The sequence below is a fragment of the Lonchura striata genome, chromosome 2 (genome assembly GCF_050655825.1).
Source record: "Lonchura striata isolate lonStrDom1 chromosome 2, ASM5065582v1, whole genome shotgun sequence".
NCBI lineage: Eukaryota > Metazoa > Chordata > Aves > Passeriformes > Estrildidae > Lonchura > Lonchura striata.
The window spans coordinates 29599201-29623524 of NC_140704.1; the positions used below are offsets into that span (position 1 = coordinate 29599201).

The 24324-nt window shown below is 38.6% G+C and overlaps 1 protein-coding gene across 3 annotated transcripts in view; it reads left to right on the plus strand.

Annotated features, from left to right (window-relative positions):
- The window catches only part of BZW2 (basic leucine zipper and W2 domains 2), a 56415-nt gene that overhangs the window by 2975 nt on the left and 29116 nt on the right, over nucleotides 1–24324 (plus strand). For 2 of the 3 annotated variants that reach the window (XM_021538307.4, XM_021538306.4), the window contains exons 2-3: nucleotides 17545–17609; nucleotides 23614–23790. In XM_021538307.4, coding sequence (XP_021393982.1) covers nucleotides 17552–17609; nucleotides 23614–23790 — 235 coding nt within the window. In that variant the 5' untranslated portion in view covers nucleotides 17545–17551. The remainder of the gene's footprint in view (nucleotides 1–17544; nucleotides 17610–23613; nucleotides 23791–24324) is intronic. The other variant, XM_085567563.1, reaches the window with a different exon arrangement.

Genomic DNA, 24324 nt, shown 5'->3' on the forward strand with positions numbered 1-24324 from the left:
AGTAACATTCATTTTGGGAGAATGTACAGAATAATAACCTTTTTCTTGGGTTATCTTGGGGAGAAGAGACTGGCTGCCCTATGCCTTGGAGAGTGCACCATGAAACTCTCAGTCTTTGGACATGGAAGAGAGAGAAGGGAAATGCTGAACTGGTGTCACTGTTTTCTCTCAAGTGACCTACCTTTATTTCTGTCTTGGAGAGTTGCCTGAATTCTGGGCACGTACTCTGCAGAGGTCAAAGATCCCCATAGTTGCTTTCAGTGCCTGGGCCTGGCAGGGTCAGAAACCTGTCTGACCCACTCCATTTTGCCTAGGGGAAAACAAAATAATAGGTCAAACAAGTACACCTAGTTGTATGACTTATTTCCTAGCTCCCATCTCACTGGTTCAGCTAGGGATTTCCTCAGCAAGAAGTGTGTCTTTGTGTTTACCTTTATATTTGAGAGCCTAAAGCAGGCTGGCAGGCTTTTTAAATTTAGGTAAATTGTGTGTTTCCAGCATCCCATGATTATAACTTTCATGACTGCTTGAAAGAGGATCACTTCTTTCCTGTTTTAGAACCTGCTACTTCATGGCTTTGTTCAGCCCCCAGTTCCTGTTTTGGAGCCGATGAAGAATTGTTTCCTGTTCAGCCTTGGCATGCCATCAGGCCTTGACAGACCTGTGGTCTCCCCTGCCATTGTCTTTTTGCTGAGCTGAAGTCTTAGGTGTATGTAAAATCCATTACATATTGTTGCCAAGTGTGTTTTTGTGAATTAGGTCTGTCTTCCTGCATGCCCTGGGCAATAGGAAATCTCCTGCAAGAGGAGTTGAACCTTGCAGACAGACCCCCACTGGGTTTTGGTCCTTCTGTCTCCAATCCTTATAATTATATCCTGGCCAAAGTTAAGAGGGTCTAATAGGATTATTCATTTAGATCAATTCAAGTTCATGCAAGTTCAAGGGGTTTTTATTGCTAGAAACATCCTCTGTTTTTTCCTTGCAGATCTCACGAATAGTAATCTATGGATAGGTTACTTCCATGCCCTCCCCCAGTCCAGTTGATTGGTATTGTATAACTGTTAAACTTCTTTAAGTGTTTTTGTTTTATTGTAAGGCAAGTTGTTTCAACTTTCATCTGTTTCTGAGTCTTAGGGCAGCCACTTGGTCTCTGTTATGATCTGTGACTGTTGCTAAGGCCTGTTTTATACCTGGGAATAGATTATAAAACCACAGAAAAATAACTGAAACTGACGAGCACTGATATGTGTATTTGAACACAACTGATGTATTATCCACAATAGCTACACACAAGGTTTTCCTGTAGCTAAAATATTAATTTCAGACCTTGATAGAGATCTCCACCTGCTACCAGTTCCCTGTGAGACCTTGCACAAAGTTAGGCTTTCTCTACACTTGGGTCTTTAGAAGCAAATCCCAGGAACTTGACTCTAGCTGTATCCAAAGTCTGGCTAGATGAAGCTTATGTTTCTTTCATCTGCTCTTGAATCCTGACTTGAAGGATTCTTACATAAATGGGACAGAAGGACACCAAAGTATTTTTCGAAAGATTGTCTGATGCAGACTATAGGAGGAGTACAGGTGAAGTGAGCAATGTTCTCTGGCAGGAAATACAGGTCAGAGCAGTGTGAAAATACAGTTTGGGGCTTGGATATCTGTATAATGGTAAGGAACTCCTGTGTGGGCTTAGTAGTCTGATTTAACTTAAGTCCTGGTTTGCTCCAAGACTTGACCTGATTGAACAGAGCCAGCTTTAGTGGTTTTGCACCTAAAATATATTCAGAATAGCAGTCACCTGTAGAATTTTCTTGAAAGAAAACTGTTCACAAGTTTATTTGTATATGTTTTGAAGCACATTTTCTAGCATATGCTTTTATTTTTGTGTGTCTTTAACTGCTAACCATGCCAGGGCAACCAGAATCTTCCCGCAGGGAGTGAGGATTAACAGAGCAAAGAAGAAATTTTGAGGTGCTCAGCTATTGTGATGATGATCATGGGCAATCTAAGTGCCTTAGATGAATGTGCATTTGTACTACCTGGTTAAAAGCTTTCTTTGAAAAAGTCAGCATTGCTTTCACAACCAAATCAGATATGTGTATCTTTTTATTCTTTTATATTCTCAGCATTAGAAAAAAATAAATTGTTTTTTTGCAGGATGAGTTCACATTCTCTTAATTGTTTGTTCCAGGTAGTTCTAGTATGAGTGGCTTGCTCAGACAATACATGCTTTGTGCTTTTCATTTGTAGCTCAAAGTCAGTGTGGTTTTATTGAATTAAAGGAAATGTAAGCTTTAAACAAATTGTTTCATGCCTATGAATTTCATGTAGTTAGGTACTTGCATTTTTTGGAAGAGATGGCATGCAAGCAACTTTTTGCTGTTAAAGACTTGAGATGTGTTTAGTGACAGCAAAGCAGTATGTGTCAGAGTATGCCTGAGCACCTTTGCAAGACGAAGTTCTTTCCCTCTTAAGCTTTGCAGGTGGTAGCAATAACCCAGTAAAGCATTAGCACAGCTTCTGTAAGAGTTGGTTCTCAATTGCTTTTCAGATGGCTGTTCCTAAAATAAATTCAAAATTTCAGAGATACAAAGCAAATAACGTTACATAGAGGTGCAAGGGACATATATCTGTGTGTAGGAGGAGATTGAAAAATTACAGCACATTTAGAATTTGTACTGGTTTTAGGGATTCATGAGTGCAATACTGAGGAAAACAGTGTTAGCAGCATTTAGTCAGTGACAATCAAACCTTTATTTGGTGAAGAATGGTGGAGGCACTTGGTTAAACATGTAATTAGGTCTAATTAGTGAGTAATTTTTTTAACCTCCAGACAGGATTATTTAAACTCTGCTTACACTCATGTGCAGATATATGTACCTCTTTGTAGGCTTAAGGTTATTGTTTAGGACAGAGGAATTAGATCATGCTTTGAATGGATGTGTGCTGTTAAATTCAGATTGCTTTAAGAGGCATCATCTTTTATTCCTCATTTTCTGTCCTTATTGCTCCTGTGCAAATTCAGGAATTTCTACATCTGTGTTCCTCATAAGGCAATATGCTGTCAACCACATCTATCTCACTCCCTGAGCTTCCAGGTGAAGTAATTCCATTTTTATATTTTATGAGCAGTAAATTGCCTGTTAACTGCCATGGTTGCCCATTAAACTGTATATTTGATTTCTGAATTTTTTTTTTTTAATGTGATCCAGTGTTGATTAAAAATGACTCCTCAATGGCAACAGTACTTACATATTAAAGTAGTAACTGTCTGTTGAAAGATAAATAAAATACTCAAGGATCACTCAGGGGTAATTCTGGTGTGTGAGAGGAAAATTGACAAATGGAAATTTTTTTTTTTTTTTCCCTAGGGAAAAGTCTGTGGAATGCAATAATCCTCTGCCATGCCTGAAAACCCTTTTGAACTTACTGGACCATAGTTCTTAAATGTAGCTGTAGATCTTGTAAGAGACTGCAAAAGTCAAAATATAAAGCCAAGCAGAGTCCAGTACCCGCATGCAGTGATGTGGTGGCCATTTTACTGCATTGAAGTGCTCTTTACCATTCTTGCATGCTGTACAGCTGAGAGCAGAATGAAACACTTGAGTTTCAGGGTTTAACAGCTTTGATCTTCTGTGAAGTGTGGTTGTATAGTCCAAGCACAATACAGGGAACTTATATTTTTCTAACAATTTGCTGGTAAAACTTCCAGCTTGGACCGCTGTTTGTCATAAGGATGGTTAAGTCCAAGTGTGGCAGCTTATGTAGATCAGATTGTAGGACTGTTCTTACTCCATCTTTAGATACATTTTTGTTGGCTAAGCTGGTTTTAATAAAGAAAAACGTCTTCCTCACATGTGCTGTATAAAACAAATAATCGCTGGTTTATTTAATGCTTCCAGGAAGTAAATCAGTAGTAATTCCTACTTATTCTTTGAGAGGTTTTAGTTGCTATGTGTCTTAAGAGTTTTTGAAATCAGAAATGAGTTTTTTTTCTACTACAGAAATTACAGAATTACTTTTAAAATTCACTGAGTCCTTCATACATACGTATGTTTTGTCATTCTGTATAAGGATTTGCTCTGCAAAATCTGAGCTATTCTTAGGCTGGATGGCGAAGTTTTGTGTAGAGATCACTTACAGTTTTTGCAGGCTCAAAGTGGCAGACAAAGATTACTGCTTTTATTCAGCCTGTAAAACAATGGATTACCTCTAGTGAGAATTAGGATTGAGGACAGACAGATCAGGCAAAGGAAATGCTAGACAGTCTGGAACAGAGGTTGGCCAGGGAGATAGGAAGGAAACATCTTTTGTGATCTCTTGAATCTCAATGAGTTACACCCTTCTACAATTCCTTCAGCTACTGCCAGCAGAACAATTAAATATGACTTTGGGGTTGTACTTGCTTGTAATAACTACTGTCTCGTGTTTTTCTTAGATGTGTTTTCATGCAGAAAAGAAGTCTAAGCAGTTCAATGGTTTGTAATTTGCAAGCTAAACTGATCCTTTCATTTTAGGTTTTGTTTCCATAAATAAAATCCTCTAGTTCTCTAGAAATGTTTTTAAGAGAGAAGATACATTCAATGCATTAGTAATTTTCTTCTGATAAGATACAGGGGTGAAATCTTAGGAAGATGCTACTGAGCATTAGATATTGGCCTTGTCATTTATTTTCACTACCATTCCATGCCTTGAGCAACAGAAAATTGGAAAAACAAAGTATGTTACTACTTTTAAATGCTTGAGGAGAAGTCAGCCCTTTAGAATAGGGGCTGATGAGTTTCTTTTCAATTTACAACCTTCTTTGTATGCACCAGTATTGATGTGAGTTTGGTTTGAGTCTAGTTGCTGTTTTTTTCTATGTCTCTGCACCTTTCTAAAGCCTGTGTTAAGTGCTTTTTGTCTTAGGTCTGTTTTGGCTGTTTTTTTAGTGTGTGGTTTCTTGTGACCGTGACCTGTAGATCCCAAAATCATCAGCCAGTGCTATGGAAACCCAATCTTGTGCTGTTGAATATCATATTCTGCCAAGATGTCTATGGATTTCTTCCTCTACATTTTGTATGAAAAGAGGCCCCAGTCAGTGTGCCCCCTGGGCCATGTGAATCCTTGGCTCTGCTCTTCAAATTTATCATCCTCCCATTGATCTCAGCTGCCTTCCCAGCATGAAGAAGCATCTTCTTCCATGCTCAAGCACATGCATGAGGTCTTTTGCCAGGTTTTGACCTTGGCTATCTTGTTTTGTGGGGCCTTGTTAAAAGGTATCTTGAATTAGAAGAAGGAAAGGATGCACATAATTCTCTAGATGAGACAAGGGAAGGGCTTTACTTTGTATGTTTATTCCTGTTAAATTGTTTATTGGTTTATGCACTTTTCAGTGCCTTTTCCCCAATGTACTCTGCCATCACTATATCACCTTGCATTGCTGTTGTGCCTGTGCAATTCATGATGACAGTGGACTGGTTGGCTGGTGATTCACACTGCTAAATTGTCAGGGCATCAGACTCTCGGGTCTCTCCTGTGAGGAGATAGTGCCATTCTTGAACTTTTATCTGTGAGCAGTGGTTCCCAGCTCCCTGAAGCCAAATGTGTCAAGCCAAAGCACTTCATGGGTAGCCTGCTGGATGCTAGGATTAGTTTAGTATCTTAGTGCCCTCCCTAAGCTTTATTTTGTTGAGGTATAGGAAGGCCTCATTCTTTCCCATTTTCCTTTGTCCTGTCAGTTTAAATAATTGTTGACCTTTTTAGTAGGTATCGGCACTGCAAAAGCAGTGTTGTAGTATGAAGAGATAACATAAAGTCTTTTGAAACTGAGGGAGAGCAAAATCTCGGTGATAAGGACAAGAACTACAGGCCGTGTTCCCCATTTATTGTTTTCAACATACTTGTTACATTTTTTTTGTAATCCCAAGATAAATTACTTAATTTATGGTGAAAAATAGGCTACTAAATTACTGAGTAAAGTACTTTAATTCATGTTCCTAACACATGATTAGTAAAGGTCCATATCGACATATTTTTATCTGAAATATCAACTCTATTTCTGAAGCATTGTCAAGAATAGCAAAAAAAATACCAGTTATTGCAAAGCCTCCAATTCAGAGTCATGTTGAGTATCTACTCTCTTAGAATTGAGAAAAAATTAATTTAGGTTATCACTTCTATCTTTGCATTTTTATCCTCCCTTAGCAAAGAACATACACTACTAACTTTACTAGTCATTCAGCTCTACAGAGTGTATCAAACTATGCAGAGCAACGTTTGAGGTGGGATACAAATGTGTTGGTTTGCATGGCTTTCAGCAGTCAGTCCACTGACTTGGAGAGTTTGTATCCAATGACTGAACAGCTCTACATTCTAGGATTTAGCTAGGTTAACTGCCATGTCTTTCTGAAGCCTCAGAGGGGCCAGCCAAGCCTTTCTTTGTGGTGTCTCAATCCAGCAAAAAAAAACCCTTTAGCTGTCTCATTAGTAAACCTTTTAAATGATTCATAATTTGTATCTTCATAGGAAGTGAGTTGTAGAAATCTAATGTAGTTTTTACTGGTGTTTTTGCTCTCTTGTACAAGTGTATGTATGCATACACCTACAGATAACCTAATAAGGGCTCCATGGAATGGGTATATACAGAAGTAGATTGCTGATATTGGTCTTTCCAGTGCATGAACAGTGATGTTGTAAACAAGAAAATAGATTTCCCTATTAATAGTGTCAAATATAATTGTGCCAATCTGACGTTGACATAGGCCAACCAACCACAAAGTGGATGCATGCTTTCTCTGAAGGAAGCAAGGCTATCTGGAATAGAGATACTTTATGCCCTTTAAAAAGATACTAAACATATTCTAGTTAGAAATCCATAACTCCTGCAGTAATGCTTGGCTTCAGAAACTGGGTTGGGAGTGGGTGGATGGCTGTGGTCTGATACTGAGGCTATGCTCTCATCTTTTTTGTGGTACACTGGATTTCGAAACTTCTCAGACAACAATGAAAATTCTGTGAATTATTTCAGAAAGATAAACAAGCAGGTCTACTGAATTAACTAAAGAACTGAATAGTATATAAATAGTAATTGCCTTGTTGTTAATTTTGGGTGGGTAACTAAATTCCTAACTCCGCCTGAGATGTTTATAGGTATCACTGAGCTGTAGACTTTCACACAGATGGCCAATCTGCAGGTGCGAATTTTGATCTGATTCAGATACCTAAAAAGTACCTTAAATCTGAAGCTGTGAAGCTGTTCACCCATCTCACTCTAAGATGGGCAAGCAAAATATTTTAGATAAGGTATTTTCTGGAAATCTTTATGTTTCTCCTTATGGTGAAAACGGGCAAGAATTGCTGGGTCAGACTAGGTGTCATAATCCATTTTTTCAAGGCAAGTCAAATGCAGCTCGTATTTGGGTTCCGACAGTTGGCTGTTTAGTCAAGAAAAGTCAATAGGGGTTTTGGCTTATGTGATTGCCTTCTAGAATGATCAACTGTAAAACAGGGAGTGGTCCTCGCAACCAGCAGCATCAATTAAATTCCTGGGTTTGGCATTTGAACTGGGCTGACTGACATCTCTCTGTGCTTCCCTTACCAGTGTGTGGACACAAAGAACTGCAGTGTATTCAGCACTGCCTGCTGCCTCTGTGGTGGAGTGGGGTAAAATATTACATACCTGCTCTGATCTGCATTTGGGTGAAACAGATGTCTCAGTTACTTCTACTAGCTTATTGTAATGTGATTAAGCTCTTAGGAGATGACGCTAATACTGGAAAACAGATACAAATTAGTGACACAACAGGCTTGTTGCTCTATTTTTTTTCTACCTCGAGTGATTTATAGTGTTGTGATTTATATTTGACTTCCTTTTGTGACACTGGGTTTCTTAGTTCTGAGATTTTGGCCACCTGTGTATATAAATGTGTTTTTGAGAACCAAGTTTTCATCTGATTACAATTATCATCAAAATTGCATATAATTACCACTTTTTGAGAAGCAAAACTTAAGAAGCATTCATAATAGCCATTGCTTGCAGTGCTGTGTTTATAGACTGTGAATTCTTTGAGTCCAGTTTGATGTATTTCAAAGTCATCTGAATATAGATTACCATCAAAGACCATATTCTAGGTTTTATGCTTTTATATTTGCAGATAAGTCTTGAATTTTGTCAGTTACGTTTAGACACAGGATGGAAGAAGATTTTTCTTAATCTAAGTAAAGTTAAACTGTGAAAATTGAGAGAAGATGCAGTACTTTGAGAATTTTCAAGACTGTGTCTGTGTATGATATTCCAAAATAGGGAAAACTTTGCCATACATGATTGCTTGGTATTTGAGCTTTGGGTTACCAAACCAAAATTGCTCTCATATTTCTGATATGTGAATAGTGTTGGAGTCCAATACTCTATGATCAGCATTTTTTAGATATTCCACATATGGAGGGTATGATGTTTAATATCTAATTTCCCCACCTGAAGATAGCTGAGATTATGTGGGATTTCTGATTTAGCAAAGTGACACAAATTATACTGAGAATGTCATACAAATGTAAATTACACATAACAAAGTAAAGCAGTTGCAATCACACAATTCAATCACAATACCAATGTGATTCCCATTACCAGTTTTTGGAAAGAAATACGTGGCTTGGATCACAATTATGTCTCAAAGATTTTTGCTCTCTGAAGAAAACTGGTTTGAATGTTTTCCCTTATCTTACAAAAGCAACTAAAGTCCTTCTGCAAAATTAGCAATACAACAAGCTGACCCAGGATAGTCCTCTTGGGATTTCTGTTTACTTCTCCTCCTAACCTGACCTTACTCAGGTGCCACCCAGCTCTCAGTGCTGTTGTCCTAATACTCTTGGGTGGAATATGCTGCCATGGATGAGTAATATAAGTAATGTCTTGTGTGTTTGTGAATTTAAGAGACAGCCTTCTAATACCAAAGCTTGGGTCTATAGTCTCATCTCTGGAAGTGGCCTGTAGTGTTGGTAGGTGAGAAAAGAAAGACAAAGAGAACAAAACAAACAAAAAAACCACACAAAACCCAAAACCAGTATAGGTAGAAGGGACTGCTACATTTCTGTTTCATGTCCTGCCAAACTCAGCCATTTTCAAGCTTAGAAGGTTGTATCATACGTGTGCTTAATAGTCCTTGATAAACTATTCTTCCATTAATTAATCTAGGAGCTTTCAGGTTTCCACATAGAGGTGAAGAAATGCTATTCTGAAGTAAGGCTGAGAGTGCTGGTATGGGAGCTGCCAAGCAGTGGTTAGGATAGCAAGTGTCTGCTCAGTCTGTAATAGTTGTTTTTCTGACTCACCTAGCATAACAGTTGATTGTGTAGGCACTCCATGTGTGGCCTTTATTTCTTTTTTTCACCCCAACACATAACTTGGATGTGAATCAGTATCTATTGCCATGGGATTATTTTACCTTGATCTGAGAGGAGTTGTACCCAACACTGCAGAAATAACTGAAGGTTGAAGCTGTCCAAGCACTGATTGCTTCTATTCCCCACTCCAGGAATTTATTTACCAAAACTAGTGTGTTCTGTCAAAATGTTCACATGCTCTGAAGAGGAAGAAGCCACCTCAGGGAATATGGGACTGCTTTTGGGATGCAGAGTGACACAAGTCAGTTACAGACTCCATTTTTTGTCCAAGTGAATACTGCTAACAGCATAATCAATGTTAGCTGGTATGTTTGGAATACTAGATATGGTGAAAAAGATTGTATGTTTTCACTGCTGGACCTTTGTGCCAGAAAGATCAGAATTTAGATATCTGGCAGCTGATTAACTTTCCCGTAGGTAAAAAAAAAACAACAAACCACCATGCATTATCTTGGTGAACTCCTTGCACATGCTTTGAAGAAATAATTAGGGAGTTCTGAATTGAAACTTGCTTTAATGCTTAAAGCAGCTGTTCTATTAAAATCAAGGTCTTCACCAGTTGCAGGTGTGTAGGAGGTGCTGGCTATTAATACATCCCTCCTCCCATTACTGTATTTAGTTCATGAAATAATGAACTGCTAGCATCTGGGGGGCATTGCTTTCTGGAGAATGCACAGATTGTATTTATTTTAAACCTTATCCCCTTAGTTTATCAGTTTTCAAGTGCTGCAGCACTGTATCCTGGAGCCACTAGTGATATCCAGTGCTTTTGCTACTTCTCAGAGCTTAGAGGTAGCAAGAAGAATGGAAGAACATCTTCTGATTTTATTGTTGATACTGAAATTGCATGAGTAGGGTCAACATTATAAAAACTTCCAGTGGATTGATACATTTAAAAAAACAGAAGCAGGATCGACTTGAACAGAGGCATGGTACTCTATATGAAAAAGCTGATGTTTCTGCCTTAATTATAGAGCTGTTATTGTATTTTCTTGTATCTTAACAAGCTTTGCTTCTGGGAATGAAGCCTCTCTGGTACTTTTTTAAACTCGTTTTCTTCCAAATAACCTGTATTTATTGGTTTATTAGAGAGCTTGTTACTATAAAGTAACTCCATTAATGATTTCTTTCAAAGGTACTGTGAAAGGTGCCTACTGTAGTTGTCCCCCAAACATTAATGAAGGATTGAACTAAATTGCTGCAGTACCTTTACAGTTGTGCTATTGCGGAATTTCAACTACACCATTTTTCCCATAACAAAATCATCTCTATGGCAATTGCTAAGACAATTGTATTTTTCAGGATGATCCGGACATCTAATGTCTCCAAATTTGAGAACCCTGTTTTAGCATTTGCACAATCCATTGAAAGTGGTGATTTGTGTGAGGAGAAAACTTTGTTAGCTTTGGAAGAGTTCTGTCTTTCTTCCACTTGTTTTCTCAGTTCACCTGACCCGATCTCTGCCTGATGCTGTTTATCCCCTTCTTTTTTAAGAGGTTTTCCTATTGGCAAGGTATGCAAGCTTGGAGTTGGCATTTTATCTTCAAATGAATGTTAATTGGCTATGAATTGATCTGTAGCAATGTACCATCTATATTATTGCAGCCTATTCCAGTTAAGAGTATAGCACCTAAGAGAGCTCTCAACAGTGAGAATACCTTGTTCTTAAAGAATTACATCTAATTCCTCCTCTTTAGTTGCTGGAAGAAACCTTGTTACTGAAGGACAACATTTTTGGTGTGTCAACCTGAGTGCATGATTTAGTTTTCTTAACTTGTACTTCTACCTGCCAATTCTTAGGAATTTTTTACTCTTTTTTTTTTTTCTTTTCTTTCACTGACTGTGCCATGACTAATGCATTTTTATATGATTCCTGATGACATGACAGAGAAGTCCATTGTCTCAGTGCTCACTTTACAGTTCTCTTGACACCATGAAGTGCATTTGAAAGTGCTTCAGTAGTGTTACTCATCTGAGCCACTTCTGTAGAAATTCCTGGTTAGTGACCTAAGAAGTATCTGCTGCCCTGAAATCAGTGTAGTGAGGTGAATCTCTAATAAAGTGTCTGATTATACATTTATTTGTGGCAGTAGGAACTGGAGGTTTTCTGGCTGTTTTTCAAGAAATATCTTTCTGTATGTTGTTGCAGTTTAGCTGTTAGGTGATGTGATTTGTGGTGCAGACTTCAGTGAGTCCATCTTCTTAGTTTTTCTGGGTTTATCATGTTCTTAAGTGCCATCTGCATGTCTACCAAGTCCATCTACATGTGTTTTAAATAATTCCAGTGACAGTGGCTCTACCACTTCCCTGAGCAGCCTATTCTAGTGCTTCACAATGCTTTCAGTGAAGAAAATTCTCCTACAATCCAATTTAAACCTCTCGTGAGGTAACATGAGGCCATCTCGTCTTGCTGCTCATTACTTGGAGGAGACCAGCTCTCCCTGGCTCTGGCCTCCTTTCAGATGGATACAAAGAGCAGTAAGGCATTCCTCTTCCTTCTCCAGGATAGCTCTTCACAAGCTGCATGCCCAGTTCGTTTTTGGAGAACCTTGCATGAGCACAGGTTTTTATTTATTATTTAGTGTGTGGAAGTTTCATTCTCTTCAGGTATTCATTTCTATTTGCTGCAGAATTAAATCAATTCCTTCTGTTTCATTTCCTTGTTTTCTCTCTCCCACTAAGCATGCTAATAATGGACAAATATTTTTATTGAAGTAGATACACTTTTTACTGTGGACTAGTACTGTTCTGTGATTAAAAAATAAACATTTTTAAAATATTTAAGTGCAAGAGCTTCTGGAAGACTCTTTAGGGAAAGACAGGGCATGTGGTTCAGCAATATTCATATTTCATGTAAATTTTAAAACCCCATGTTGATTGTATTTACCCTGCAGATTCATATGTTACTGTTTTGTCCCTGCATGTTGCTGTTGAGGCTATAAAATCAGGGAAGGGATTTTAATGTGGCAAGAGCCTGGCTCTGTCTTTATTGTTCCTGATGAACAGCAGCTTTGTGTTAAAGGTTTCGTAAACGTGGCAGCTGTGCTGGTGCCTCTGTGGCAAGTCTGCAAGATAAACCTGGTTGCTGGTGCTGCACTTCCTGGTGATTTGTGCCATGGTTGAATTTACAGCTTATTAGTCACTTCTTAAAAGCATCCCAATATTTTAGGCACAAAAGGCTCAGTGTCCTAATGGAAAGTGGAAAGCATGATGAGGATTTGTTGAGAACCTGTCTGCATCACATCTGCTGTGTCTTGTCCCCTTACATTGCTCTGTTCCTCTCTGCTGGTAATGATTTATATGTTTTCCACCTACAGATTTTGTTAGCTCATGATCTAGCTGTCTGCTGCTTTTCAGTGAGCAGAGGCAGCTGCTGGCTGCATGCTGACATGTTTCCTCTCTGGCAAAAGTGCAAGGGCAGCTTTTCCTCTATGCTGCTCAAGTTCAGTGATTTTATTTGATGTAATTTCTTGGCTTGCTGCTGAAAGGGGTGGAAAACTCTCTTTACCCCAAGCCTGGAACTGTAACTGTGAGACAATGAAAACACCCAATAACATTACTGGATAAAAAAGACGCAGTATGACTTTTTAATGTCCTGGATGTTCTTTGGTGGGAAAGAAAAGATTTCCTTTGATATGTGGGTTGGGATGTTTCTTTCATAGCAACTCTACCCATCTATGCTTCTATTTTACTTGCCTTTGTGATGAGTGCCCCCGTCTTACATGATAAGGGAAGGAGATGGAAATAACTCCTGCCAAGCATCTGTTCCTGTGAAAGCTGGTGGTGCTGTGTTGGTGGTGTTCTGGCAGCTCTCTCCATCGCCCTGTCAGTCAAACGCCATCGGCGCCAGTCCCCACAGCAGCAGCAGCATCCTGTGGAGCAGTGCTGCCTGACCCTCCCTCCCCAAGCCCCCCCAATCCAGTGAGCTGCCCAGAGGGTCACTGCCTGCCCTGAGGGCTGTGTTTTGTGCCATGCACACAAAGAGCCATAAAATCCTGGTAGTTTTTATTAAAATGTTGTTCTTTTTCTTCTGTTGTCTGGAGCTGATTCCCTTCTCTCTGTAACTAGGGCAGTGAAGTTTCACTGCTGTGAAGCAACTGTTCCCAGATTCATCTGAGCATGTTAATGTTTGAAGACTCTCAGATGATTTTGATATTTTGGTCCAAAGAAGTGCAAAATGATGCTTAGAAAAATAATGTTGCTTTGAATAAAGGTTTTCAGTGTTTTTTTTTTCAATTTGAGCAAAATGTTTCAAAGAACAAATGGTAGAAACTTCAGCCTTACCAAGGCTTTAAATAATTTAGGAGTTAATCATCATAAGAATTTCCCTGTGGTGTGGATAAAAAACTTAGTAAGTTTTCTAACTTACTAAGCGAGTTCATACTTGCTGAAGTGGTGAAAAAACTTCTACTTCATCTGCTGCAAGGTTTATAAATTAATTTTATTAATTAATGCTGGATTTATTAATTAAATTTTTTACAATTTTTATTAATTATGTGAGATCACTTGGTTAGAATAACTCCTATATAATATGTGTCTGCATATCTACAACTATTTATGTCCCTCAGTTTTATTTTAACTGTTTAGGGTCATTAGCATGAAAATGAGGAGCAACTGTAGAGAAAGCTTAGTTCCTGAACTTCGAGGTGTCTCATGAGAATGTGCCATCTCACCAATTTATGAATTTTTAAAGTATGAGTCTGTTTTATACAAGCCTGTTAACAAGAGTGAGAATGGAGTTTGGTGAAGTCATACTTTTTTTTATTTTTTCTGATGAATTTTGTCGCTGCAGATTAGTAATTAGCAGGCTTAGATGTTTTGTGGTTTGTATAGATAATGAACCCATTGTGGAGCATAGTGCCAAGCTCTGTAGTGCTCTGACATCTGCTTGAGTATTGAGCAGTAAATCGAGAGTAAAGCTTCTGTTGCTGAGCCTCTCCCATCTTCTTCTGAAGAGTGGAGTCTGCAAAAGGAGTGAGCTGTCTTTTCCATATCTCTTGCTTGCTTTCCTGCTGGCAATTAATGTGAATCATGGAGGATGTTGGGCTACAAGATACAAGTTTGGATGGTGGTTTGAGTTTTCTTTTGGAGGCTATTCCCTTCCTACCCATACGTATCCTTAAGATCCTAGCTCCACTGAAACCATTATGAGTTGTCTAGCTGCCATTTCAAAACTGGCATTGGCTTTGAGCCACCCAGGTGCTGTACCTTTCAAAATGGAGAATATATGTAATAGTTCAAGGTCTTAAGTGATTTCAAGGTTTTACAGCTATCTGACACCATGGAGGCAGGCTGCACTCTCTGATGCAATCAAATGTGCTGTGCAAGTTTATATGCTGCCACCCTGAATTTACAGCCTTCAGCCACCACTTCTGTGCTGTTGTTAGCTTCTTTAAAAAGTTTTTGCATTGCATTTACTTTCGTAAATTTTAAACTATTATGCAGGCATCTGTTGTGGTAGTAGCAGCACTTTAAATCTCATTTTCAGGAGCCGATGCCATTCTTGATTGTTGTATAGATCACTGGGTTGGTTTTGCTCAGTCTCAAGATGCTGTTTCTTAATGAAGGATCCTGAGCCATTGCTTGAGGCAGTGCTTTATAAAGCCAGACTCTCACTCGAGCAGATTAAAGCACAGTACATTTAAAGCTAAATATAGAAGAAGGCATATCCTGTGTTCCTAGTAATTAGCTATTCAAGAGTCTCTTCTGTTGAGCTGAACCTCTAGTCATTAAATCTGCCACAAGTTGGGAGTCCTGCTTTAACTGTTTGTGGTTCTTTTAATCTTTTTCCCAGCTGTTTTAAAGGACACATTTTATGTTCACAGGCAGCAGTTAAAATCCACAGTCAAGCTTCAGGTACATGCAAGTGTTTTTGTAGCTTAAAAATACACTGCATCCAAGGAAAGAAGTCTGCTGTTAGAAATTTAGTGTATGCATTTATTTCTTTTATAGAAACAGTGAAACTGTACCAGTATGCTGGGTTGAAGGCTTTTGTGTGTTCCTTAAGGAAGTACGCACTGTGACCCCAGCCTGACAGCACGTTTGTGCTCTGGAAGAGCTGTGAAAAGTGGATTCTTACAGTTCTTACCTGCTGTGTGGCTTGCTTGACAGTTCTTTGTAAACCTCTTGGACTCCTCTTGCCATCTCTTGAAATCAATGGTTTTAGAATAAGGTGTAAGGTGTCCAGGCAAAACATAAAAACAAGTCAAAAATAACTAGGCGAATGTTATAGATCATTCTCTTTACAAATAACTGAAGCTCAGAAAGACCAAGCAGATAAATATGTCAAATCTAGACAGTCACTGGCTAGAGGCTGGATTGTTGCTTATCCCTGTAGACTGCTAAATTATCTGCCCAATTAACTTATAAAGCACGTCCTGTTCCTCTGACACTGAGCTGTCTCATCAGGGGAAAGAGCCTTTTGAGCTCTGCTGTGAAGGCAGTCCTGGATCCTACAGCACTTTGAAAGATCCCATCATATCCTGGTTTACCATCTGTAACTCTTTGTAAATGAGCAGAACGTTTTTCCAGAAGGCTGTTAAGTGTTGCAGTTGTTTTGAAATGCTCCTTGGTCTGTAAGAACTGCAGCTGTAAATCTCAGCGATGAGTATGAATCTCAGTTGAACTGCTTGTTGTGTATTTGTGGTTTTGTGATTTACAGGAAGCAAACCTAGTCTTGATTCTGAATTGTATGGGCTATTTCCAGCTAATGTGCCTGTGTGCAGAGTTTTTGACTGTGGATAAGTGGTAAACCTAGACTAGAACGAAGGTATTTCCCAAGTAAAATATTTGAAATGCTGAAAAGTCACCAGCTAGGAATGCTGCCACTAGAAGTCTGGTGAATGGAAATGCATTGTATAGCTGGAGCATTGTTAAGAGAGTTAAATGAACTTTCAAGGGCAGAGAAAACACTACTTGGATAGTTAACATGTGATTGATGGCTTCTTTCTCAGCCATGGAGCTTGAGTTTCTTTTCATTTGTGGTAAGGAGGCATGTTGGCGAATCTGTGTACTTCTAAACTAGACCTATAGAGTCCACAATGAAGAAATACAAATGATACAGATTTATGTAAAACTATTGTTGTTAGAAGAAGACACTGAAAGTCTTGAATGAGAAGGCTTAATTTTGGACAAGCAACTCATGTGTAACAGTGATCTAATGGCCTGCAGGGTGTGGAGTAGGTGGCCTCTTAAGTCTCAGGGCTGGCAGGTGCTGTGGGCAGGGCAGGGTGATGACCTGTGGTAATTCCTAGTGCTGCAAAGCTTCCTTTTAATTGCTGCTGTTTGCATGCAGCTCTTGGTTTAGCTGCTCTTTGTGTAAAATGTGTTTGTTATGTGCGATGAAACTGATTATATCCAAAGCTTAAAAATAGTTGTTTTCTTTAGATAAAATGACATTAATATATTACCACTTCCCAATTTTTTTACATTATGTGTTGATATTTGCTATAAAGGTCTGAAGTAATACAAGCCCAGTATTTTGTACTGTTGTATGATGTGCCATGTGTCCTTAACTCTGTATTTATGCTCAAAGTTGATGGGGCGAGGGATTTGTTTATCTTCTGTTATTTTTACAACACCCACATGCTTTTCAGAACTGAAAGTTGCTAAGATACAGTGATGCTTGTAAGAAATGTTTGATTAGAATTTGATGGTTAAAGCACTATCTTTACGGTTACACCACAAAATCTTGTCTTGAGGTGGACAATGCGCAGCCCTGGGCATCCGTCTGCCTGGTGACCGTGCTGGAGGGTGAGACCTGTGCCATGCTGAGCCTCACCAGGATGGTTCCCAGTCCTCTGCTTTAGTCACTTCTGTGCCCCCTGTGTCCCCATGAGCTGCATGGGCAGTGATGCTGTACCCCTGCCCTAGGAGTAAGGGCAATGATTCCATCACCTTCCTGGCCAGTTTTGAATCTTCTTGGTTTTTTACAGAGATGCCAACAGCCAGGTTTTAAAAGAAACACATCTCATTGACATTATCCTTGGATTGTAGTGGTCTTCATCTTAAAGATAATGTGAATTACTCTTGGAATATGCATTCAGAATTTTCTTTACCTTTCATATGTTGGGATTTTGCTACACTAAGTTTTTATTTTGCCTTTAGATTAAACTGTTGCTGTAAATGCTAGAGTATAAATATTTTTCCCTTTTTTTCTTTCTCCAGAAATTTTATGAATAAGAATCAGAAGCCAGTGCTAACAGGCCAGCGGTTCAAAACTAGGAAGAGGGGTAGGTTGCATTATGTTTTTTTGCTTTATTCTTTGTTAAAATGGCTAGAAACAGAGCAGGTGGAATGGTTGAATGAAAGTTCAGCTAAAGGATTTTTCTCCCCTTTTCAGCTGTGTCAAGAATGAAGATATTACTTTTAACGAAGCTCTATGAATTCTATTATTTTCACTATATATCCTAGGACTTTATTTAAAATTTTAGTTTATTAGCTATGAAGTCATGTGGAACTTCAGTTAAAGATTAGATGCTAAATGAATGTATAGTATATTTACATATGATAAAGAAAAGTTTTTAAATGTTCAGTTTGGATGTTTCTTAAAATGTCCTTTTCAACTAAGAAAGCAAATTATGAGCTTTTATTTAAAGGTTGTGTAAAGAAAATTACCTGGGCTTTTTTGGTTTGATTTTCATTTTTACTTCTTTGACTCAAATCAATGCCATGTCTGTAAGTGAAGCTTTCATATCTAAAAAAGAATTTTCTCACCTTCCTTCTCCATGAAATGGTCAGATTATCTCACTGGCCTGGCTTTCAGATCAGAAGGAGGTCAGGAATTTCCTCTTTCACAAATATTTATTTCTGCTGTGTTAGTGTAGTTTTTTTTTTTTTTAATTTGTTAAAATAAAACAATTATGTGAGTCCCAATTTGCTCATTGTTATACTGATTTTCTGTAAATATGACCAATGCTTTGTTTCATTAAGTACAATAGAAGATCAATTTTTGAAGAAAGCTGAGTGATGCTGATTGTACTGACCACCCACCCCGGTCTTCTGGCACAGCAGGTGTTATCCTAACATGCTCTCTCATACCATACTCAGAATTCATTCGTTACAGTTTAGGTTGCTGGGATGAATGCCTAACAGTCTGAGGCAGAAATACAAAATACACGTAATTAATTCTTTTATTCCGTTGCTGCTCCCCCACCAAAAAACAAAACCCTAAGTATGGGCTAACATGTCTTAAAAGCTTATCTAAATGTCTTGTGACCGAAAATGTAAATATGAGCATTTTCTTAGTGTGGATGAGAGAAACAAAAAGAGTTGGTAACCTTTCTCAGAAAATTTCAAATTTTATCACAAGTCTGAAGAGCTGAATGATGAGTGTCTAGAGATCTAGGATGATGACGAAGCTTAGGTAGGAATACAAAATAGTTTGGTTTCAGTCATGTTAAAAAGCAGTGCCAGCTTTTTCTCAGCTTTCCTCCCTTGTACCTAGCACTTCTTCAATTTGTTTCACTCGTACAGTCTCTTAAATGCAAAGTGTCTTTTCTATGGTGTACATACAACGTTTGTAAGGATAAATAATTAAAAAAGAGACCAGTATTGTTTGTAATTAAGTATCATGGTGCTCCAGTAATTAGTTGGATTAACGTTCTATCAGCACAGTCAAGAGCATTATGCAGTGGGAGCTATACACTGCATTAACTCACAACCTTAGAGGTGTAGCCAGAGGAGTGGAATTAGCAATCCCTAAAGAAATCTGTCTGTCAGATCAGCCAGTAATAGCACTCAGAAATGCACACTGCTGGATTGATCTCATGTATTTTTCAATCTAGTCAGTCAGTTGTGGTAAATACATTATTTGATAAACTTGTCTTAGAAAATATTCTCTCTTTCACAGAGACTTTCACCTTACGTTTTCAACTAAGTTTGTCATAATCTTTCATAATAGAGATTTGGTCTTTGACTGCTATTTAATTAGCAATAATTAGAATAAATAAAGATACTTGATTTGCAGTTCTGTGCCTATCCCTTGGATTTCTGTTTACAGTGATTGGAAGTAGCCCTAGGTAACTCGCTGATTACATGGAAGAAGGAAAAGACATGGGTGGTCTGAAAGATTAACTGTGATTTTTCCTTTGAGAGAGGTTACTTAAATGGGATTGTGGATATTAAGTGACTTTAATATAGAAATTTTAACATGCAAACACTTCTTTTACTCAAAACATAAGATCTCTTTTTCAAAAGTGGTGTCATCCTGATTGCCTTAATATTTTAATAGCCTGCTTAGAAATTTATAGCTACTTGGTTCTTTCTAGAGGCAAAGTGTTTTAGAAGAGAAATTATTTCCAAGTATGTTTATTCCCTTAGTTTTCCATATACTTCTGTATCACAGCAGTGCCATAGGTTGTTACATCTTTGACATAAGACTAAAGGATACTCTGAGTTTTTTTTTTTTTATGCTGAGTTTCAGTATAAGAGGCATGAGTACCGAAATGCCATCCAGATAGGACAGAATGCATTGGCTGTGGTTTGACCATGACATTATGGTTTTTTGAGACTGTACTGTGGTGTGCAATAGGCAGGCAGATAGAGGGTCTGAAACATGCACTTGCTGGGGACAGTGAGCTGCTTGTTTTTACCCATTTGTGTCCCATGATACTCCTTTTTCCCTTCTGCAGATCCCTGCAGCACTGCTATCTCAGCAAGGTGTGACACTGCAGTCAGGCATCTAATAAAACCAACTGCACATGTGAACTCTTACCACTGGTCAGCTAGCTGCAACTAATCTCAGGTTGTGAGCAACTTCTGAGCTGTCAGAGCAAGAAAGAATAAAACAATGTTTTTCAATTTAAAGTTTGAAAGTATGCTTAGTGTGTAAAATATCTTTGAGAGAGAAGAGGAGGAGCTTGTAAATCTCTTTCTAGTTACATTGGTTAACCAAATGAAAGAAATAAGCCTTGCATGCAACATATGTAGTGGCAGACATTCAAATCACTTTAAAAAGGTTTTAAGAAAAAAATGATACTGTTAAGGGAAAAACTTTCCAAGGGAAGGAGGCATCTCACAGTTCCTATAAATCTAGGCAAATAAAATAGTTTGGTCAGTTCTTGGTATAATCTCTGTACCTGTTGAATATTCCTTTTGCAGTGAGGGTCAGCAGTAGTTGGTGTCTGGCCAGTATTTCTGTTTATGGAGCTATAGTTATGGAGATAAGAAAATTATCTAATAAAAACTCAATATTAGCACCTTTATGTTACCTTGTTTGGCCCTTCTTCTTACTTCATGTTATCTTTTTCCTTCCATAGAATTACAGTTGTGGGCCTTCTGTTGTAGTGATAAAATTAAGGCAGGACTATGAACATACTTTGTGATTTTCTTAGAAGCAAAAGATAGGAAATAAGGATCTAGGAACATTCTGAAAATAAAAAGCTGTGTATAGCACTGCTGCAGTGGATATTGTGTGCATCACATCTGCAAGCTACACCTGCGTCTGCTAGCCCATGATTGGAGCTGTGCTTGTTTAGTAATTGTGCACTTGACAACTCAACAGACTGTCATCCCTTGTTGGTGATGGCTTCTTACTCACCCCCTGGTAATATTTCAGCATTTTCCTCTTCAATACATTAGCTTACTAGGAAAATGTTTCAATAAAATCGTTTTTCATGCAATGAATTCACCTCCTGTTCCTATGTGAATTTTTAGATTGTGATAGACAAGACAGTAATAGAGTACTACAGATGAGAGGAAGACTTCTGGGGCAGGGGAAGAATCTATTTTAAATAGCTAAGAAATATTAATCATGGTATTTGTGTTTGTACTGAGCACTGTGTACCCATGATACCAAGCATATAATACCTTGTAGTTTAGATGAGAAAACTTAAATTTTTAGATAAAATACATTTGAAAAAGTAAAACAGGATTTTTTTTCAGCTCTTAAAACAAAAGTCTATCTCCTTGTTGGTTGATGTATCATCAAGCATTTTGAATTTTTTTTGTGCTCTTCCAGTAATTCATACTTATTTAGTAATCCAAAAGAGAATAATTACACTCAGATGCTTGTTTATGGGTGGAACTGTTTCTTCTGCACAAGTAAAATAGCCTGAAGTACACACTGAAGTACTTATTTCAGTAAAAGACTGGTTTGTTTCTTGGTTGGCTGCTTTGTTCTTTGTTTTGGGTTGGTTTTTGTACTTCAAGTTGGAGGAGAGCTGCAACAGTTTTTGGTAGCAAGTCTGGTGGCTTGGATGGGATTCCAGTAGTATGCTTCTCTGTGGGTATTTCCCTGGAGCAAAGGCACCTACTTCAATTCCCCTCTCAACCTCCTTGTTTGTCCCTGATGCCCGTGCCCTGCAGATAGGAGAGGCGGTTCCTCAGAATACAGACTCCAGGTTTTCATGCCAGCCAAAGTCAAGAGAACGTGGCTGAGAGTCTGAAAATCTCCCAAGGTCTGGTGTGAAGTAAAAGCCTGGGAAGAAATCATTTGCAGTCCAGAGGGGGGACATTATTGAGTAGTGTATTGGGTGGTGAGAGCATGGTGGTGGAGAATTTAGGTTTGCCATATGTATGTGTGCATCACTTCAGGGTGAGCCAGAGTTGGGGGCAGATGGTTGCTTGAACATATGTATGGGTGTCCATGGAGTTATCTGTTTTGGTCTGAGGAGGTCAGACTTGGGGGATGGGGAAGCAGTCCATGTGGAGATGCGTAGTAGACTCAATAAGTCACAAAAAGTTCAGTGTAGCAGGGGCTTTCTGGAATAAAAGGGGATGCTGCAGTTTTCCAGTGCTTAGTGCTTGAACTGCAGCTGACTGTGTGCTGCCAGGCTCCTTGAAAGGACAAGTGGACTAATCCCCTGAGCTTCCCAGTGACCTGGGACACTGAGTGGAAGTGACTGCTTTATGCCTTCCAGGTGCAATTGCTATGGAAGAAGGGGATGTTTTGGAAGTGGAGGAGAATGTGCAAGTGAGGTACTGAAGGTGCTAGAATGAGTGCTTCTCAGGTACATGCAGCAGAGGAGAGAGAACTTTTCTGTATTCTCACACAGAAAAGCTATCAAGAGTAGAAATTGTCTGTAAAATAGTTATTCAATTGCCATGAAAGTACGTGGAACGAAGGAAGAGATCAGGGAAGAGAGGCTGTTAAAAAGCAAGGTCTCTTGTTTAAGATCTGGGATGAAAAGCTGCATTATGAGTAGCAAGGAACGGAAGCTACTCATGCAGCCAGAGGATGCATAAAGTCCAGAACTTTTCACAGAAAGTCTGCAAGAGTTACAGCTGGCATGTTTCAGACTGCATTAGCAGATGTTTGGACAGAAATGTAACCAATACTCAATTCAGTAAGTAAAAGTCTCTGGACTGATCCTCTGGATATTTACTGATACAAGAACTTGTATCAGTATTTGTGTCAGCAGGTGATAACAACCCTGTGTATGAGTGCACAGAACAGCTTGCAATTTTGTTTCTGAAGTTTGAAGTTATTTTAACAGTAACAGGCATTTTATTTGTGCCCTTTTATAAAAGTGAGTTTTTTTAAGAAGCTTCAAGTGGCCACAGTAAGCTGTTAACTGCATGGGCAAAAAGGCAGCAGGAGGTATGGCTAAATCTACATAAGAGTTATCTGGAGGTTGCAGTTGTTTCTGTTGTGACTAATGACCTTGAAACAGGGACATTGGGGGTCAGGCTGTGCCTTAATTGAATTCAACAAGGGACTGCTGTGGAAAATGCTATGTGCGTGCTGTGTTCCTAGTGCTGCTTAGGTCTGTGAATATAAGATATAAATTCTTGGTTGCATTGTGTTGCCTTAAATGTTTATTCAAAAAACTATTTTTATTAATAACTCAATCACCTATTTTTCCTGAAGACTCTTTTTGAAAACATATTAGTTATGTGTATAGATAGTTATTAAAAGAAAAACAGCAAGAGATGAACAGTGAAATGTTCATATAGTGAGATTATGTATTTATAGTTTAGCATTTCCTTTATTCTGCTCTCAGAGCAAGAGAAGAGTAGGAAGTTTGAAAACAATAGTTGCTTTTCCTCAGTTTATTTATTCCATATGTTTATGTGTGTTTTGCTGTTGGGAGATGATGAGGAGAGGGGAAGCAAGGGTAAACACTGCAGAATTTCCTGAAATTATACAAGCTTAAACAAATTTATGGTATGTTGAGCAGAATGAGAGGAGTATTTTAGGTGCCGTGGTCCTTTCAATTGCTGACTGATACAGGATTTTAACAATTTTTAAAACTGACACTCACTCTCTCTCCTTCTTCTTTCTCTCTGTTTCAGATGAAAAAGAGAAATTTGAACCCACAGTCTTCAGGGATACAATTGTCCAAGGCCTCAATGAAGCTGGGAATGACCTGGAGGCTATAGCCAAGTTTCTGGATGCAGCAGGCTCACGGCTTGATTATCGCCGCTATGCTGACACACTCTTTGATATTTTGGTAGCTGGCAGCATGTTAGGTAACCTGCAGAATATCTGACAGAGAATTTTGATGATTAGCCTCACTTGCTTGTTTGAAGATGCTGTCTTCCTCTACAGTGGAAATTATAGCCTGTATTACAATTTCACTGCTTGCATCTCATATCATAGCACTGTTTGTTGTTTGTCATACAGTAACACCTCAGTACTTTCTGGATACTGCTCTGAGAACCCTTAAGTCTGAGCTAAACCAGCATATGCTTGCAACAGCAAAGAGAATGAGAGGTGCTAACTAGGGGAAACTGAAGGATTTATTAGCATAAAAAGTTGCACTCCAGATTAAAAGCTGCTGCAAATCTTGCTTTGTAGATGTTGCAATAAAAGGTAGCTCAGAGAAGTGAAGGATAATGAGGTGTGCTTTGTGCATGTTCATGGGACTTTTCTGTCAGGTATCAGTGGCAGCTTCTGGCAAAAACATGCTTTTCACTTTCCTCTTAATTTTGAGTAAGTTATCGCCTTTTACTGGTCACATTGCTTCGACTGCTGCTTCCTGCTCTTTGGTATGTAAGACGAAA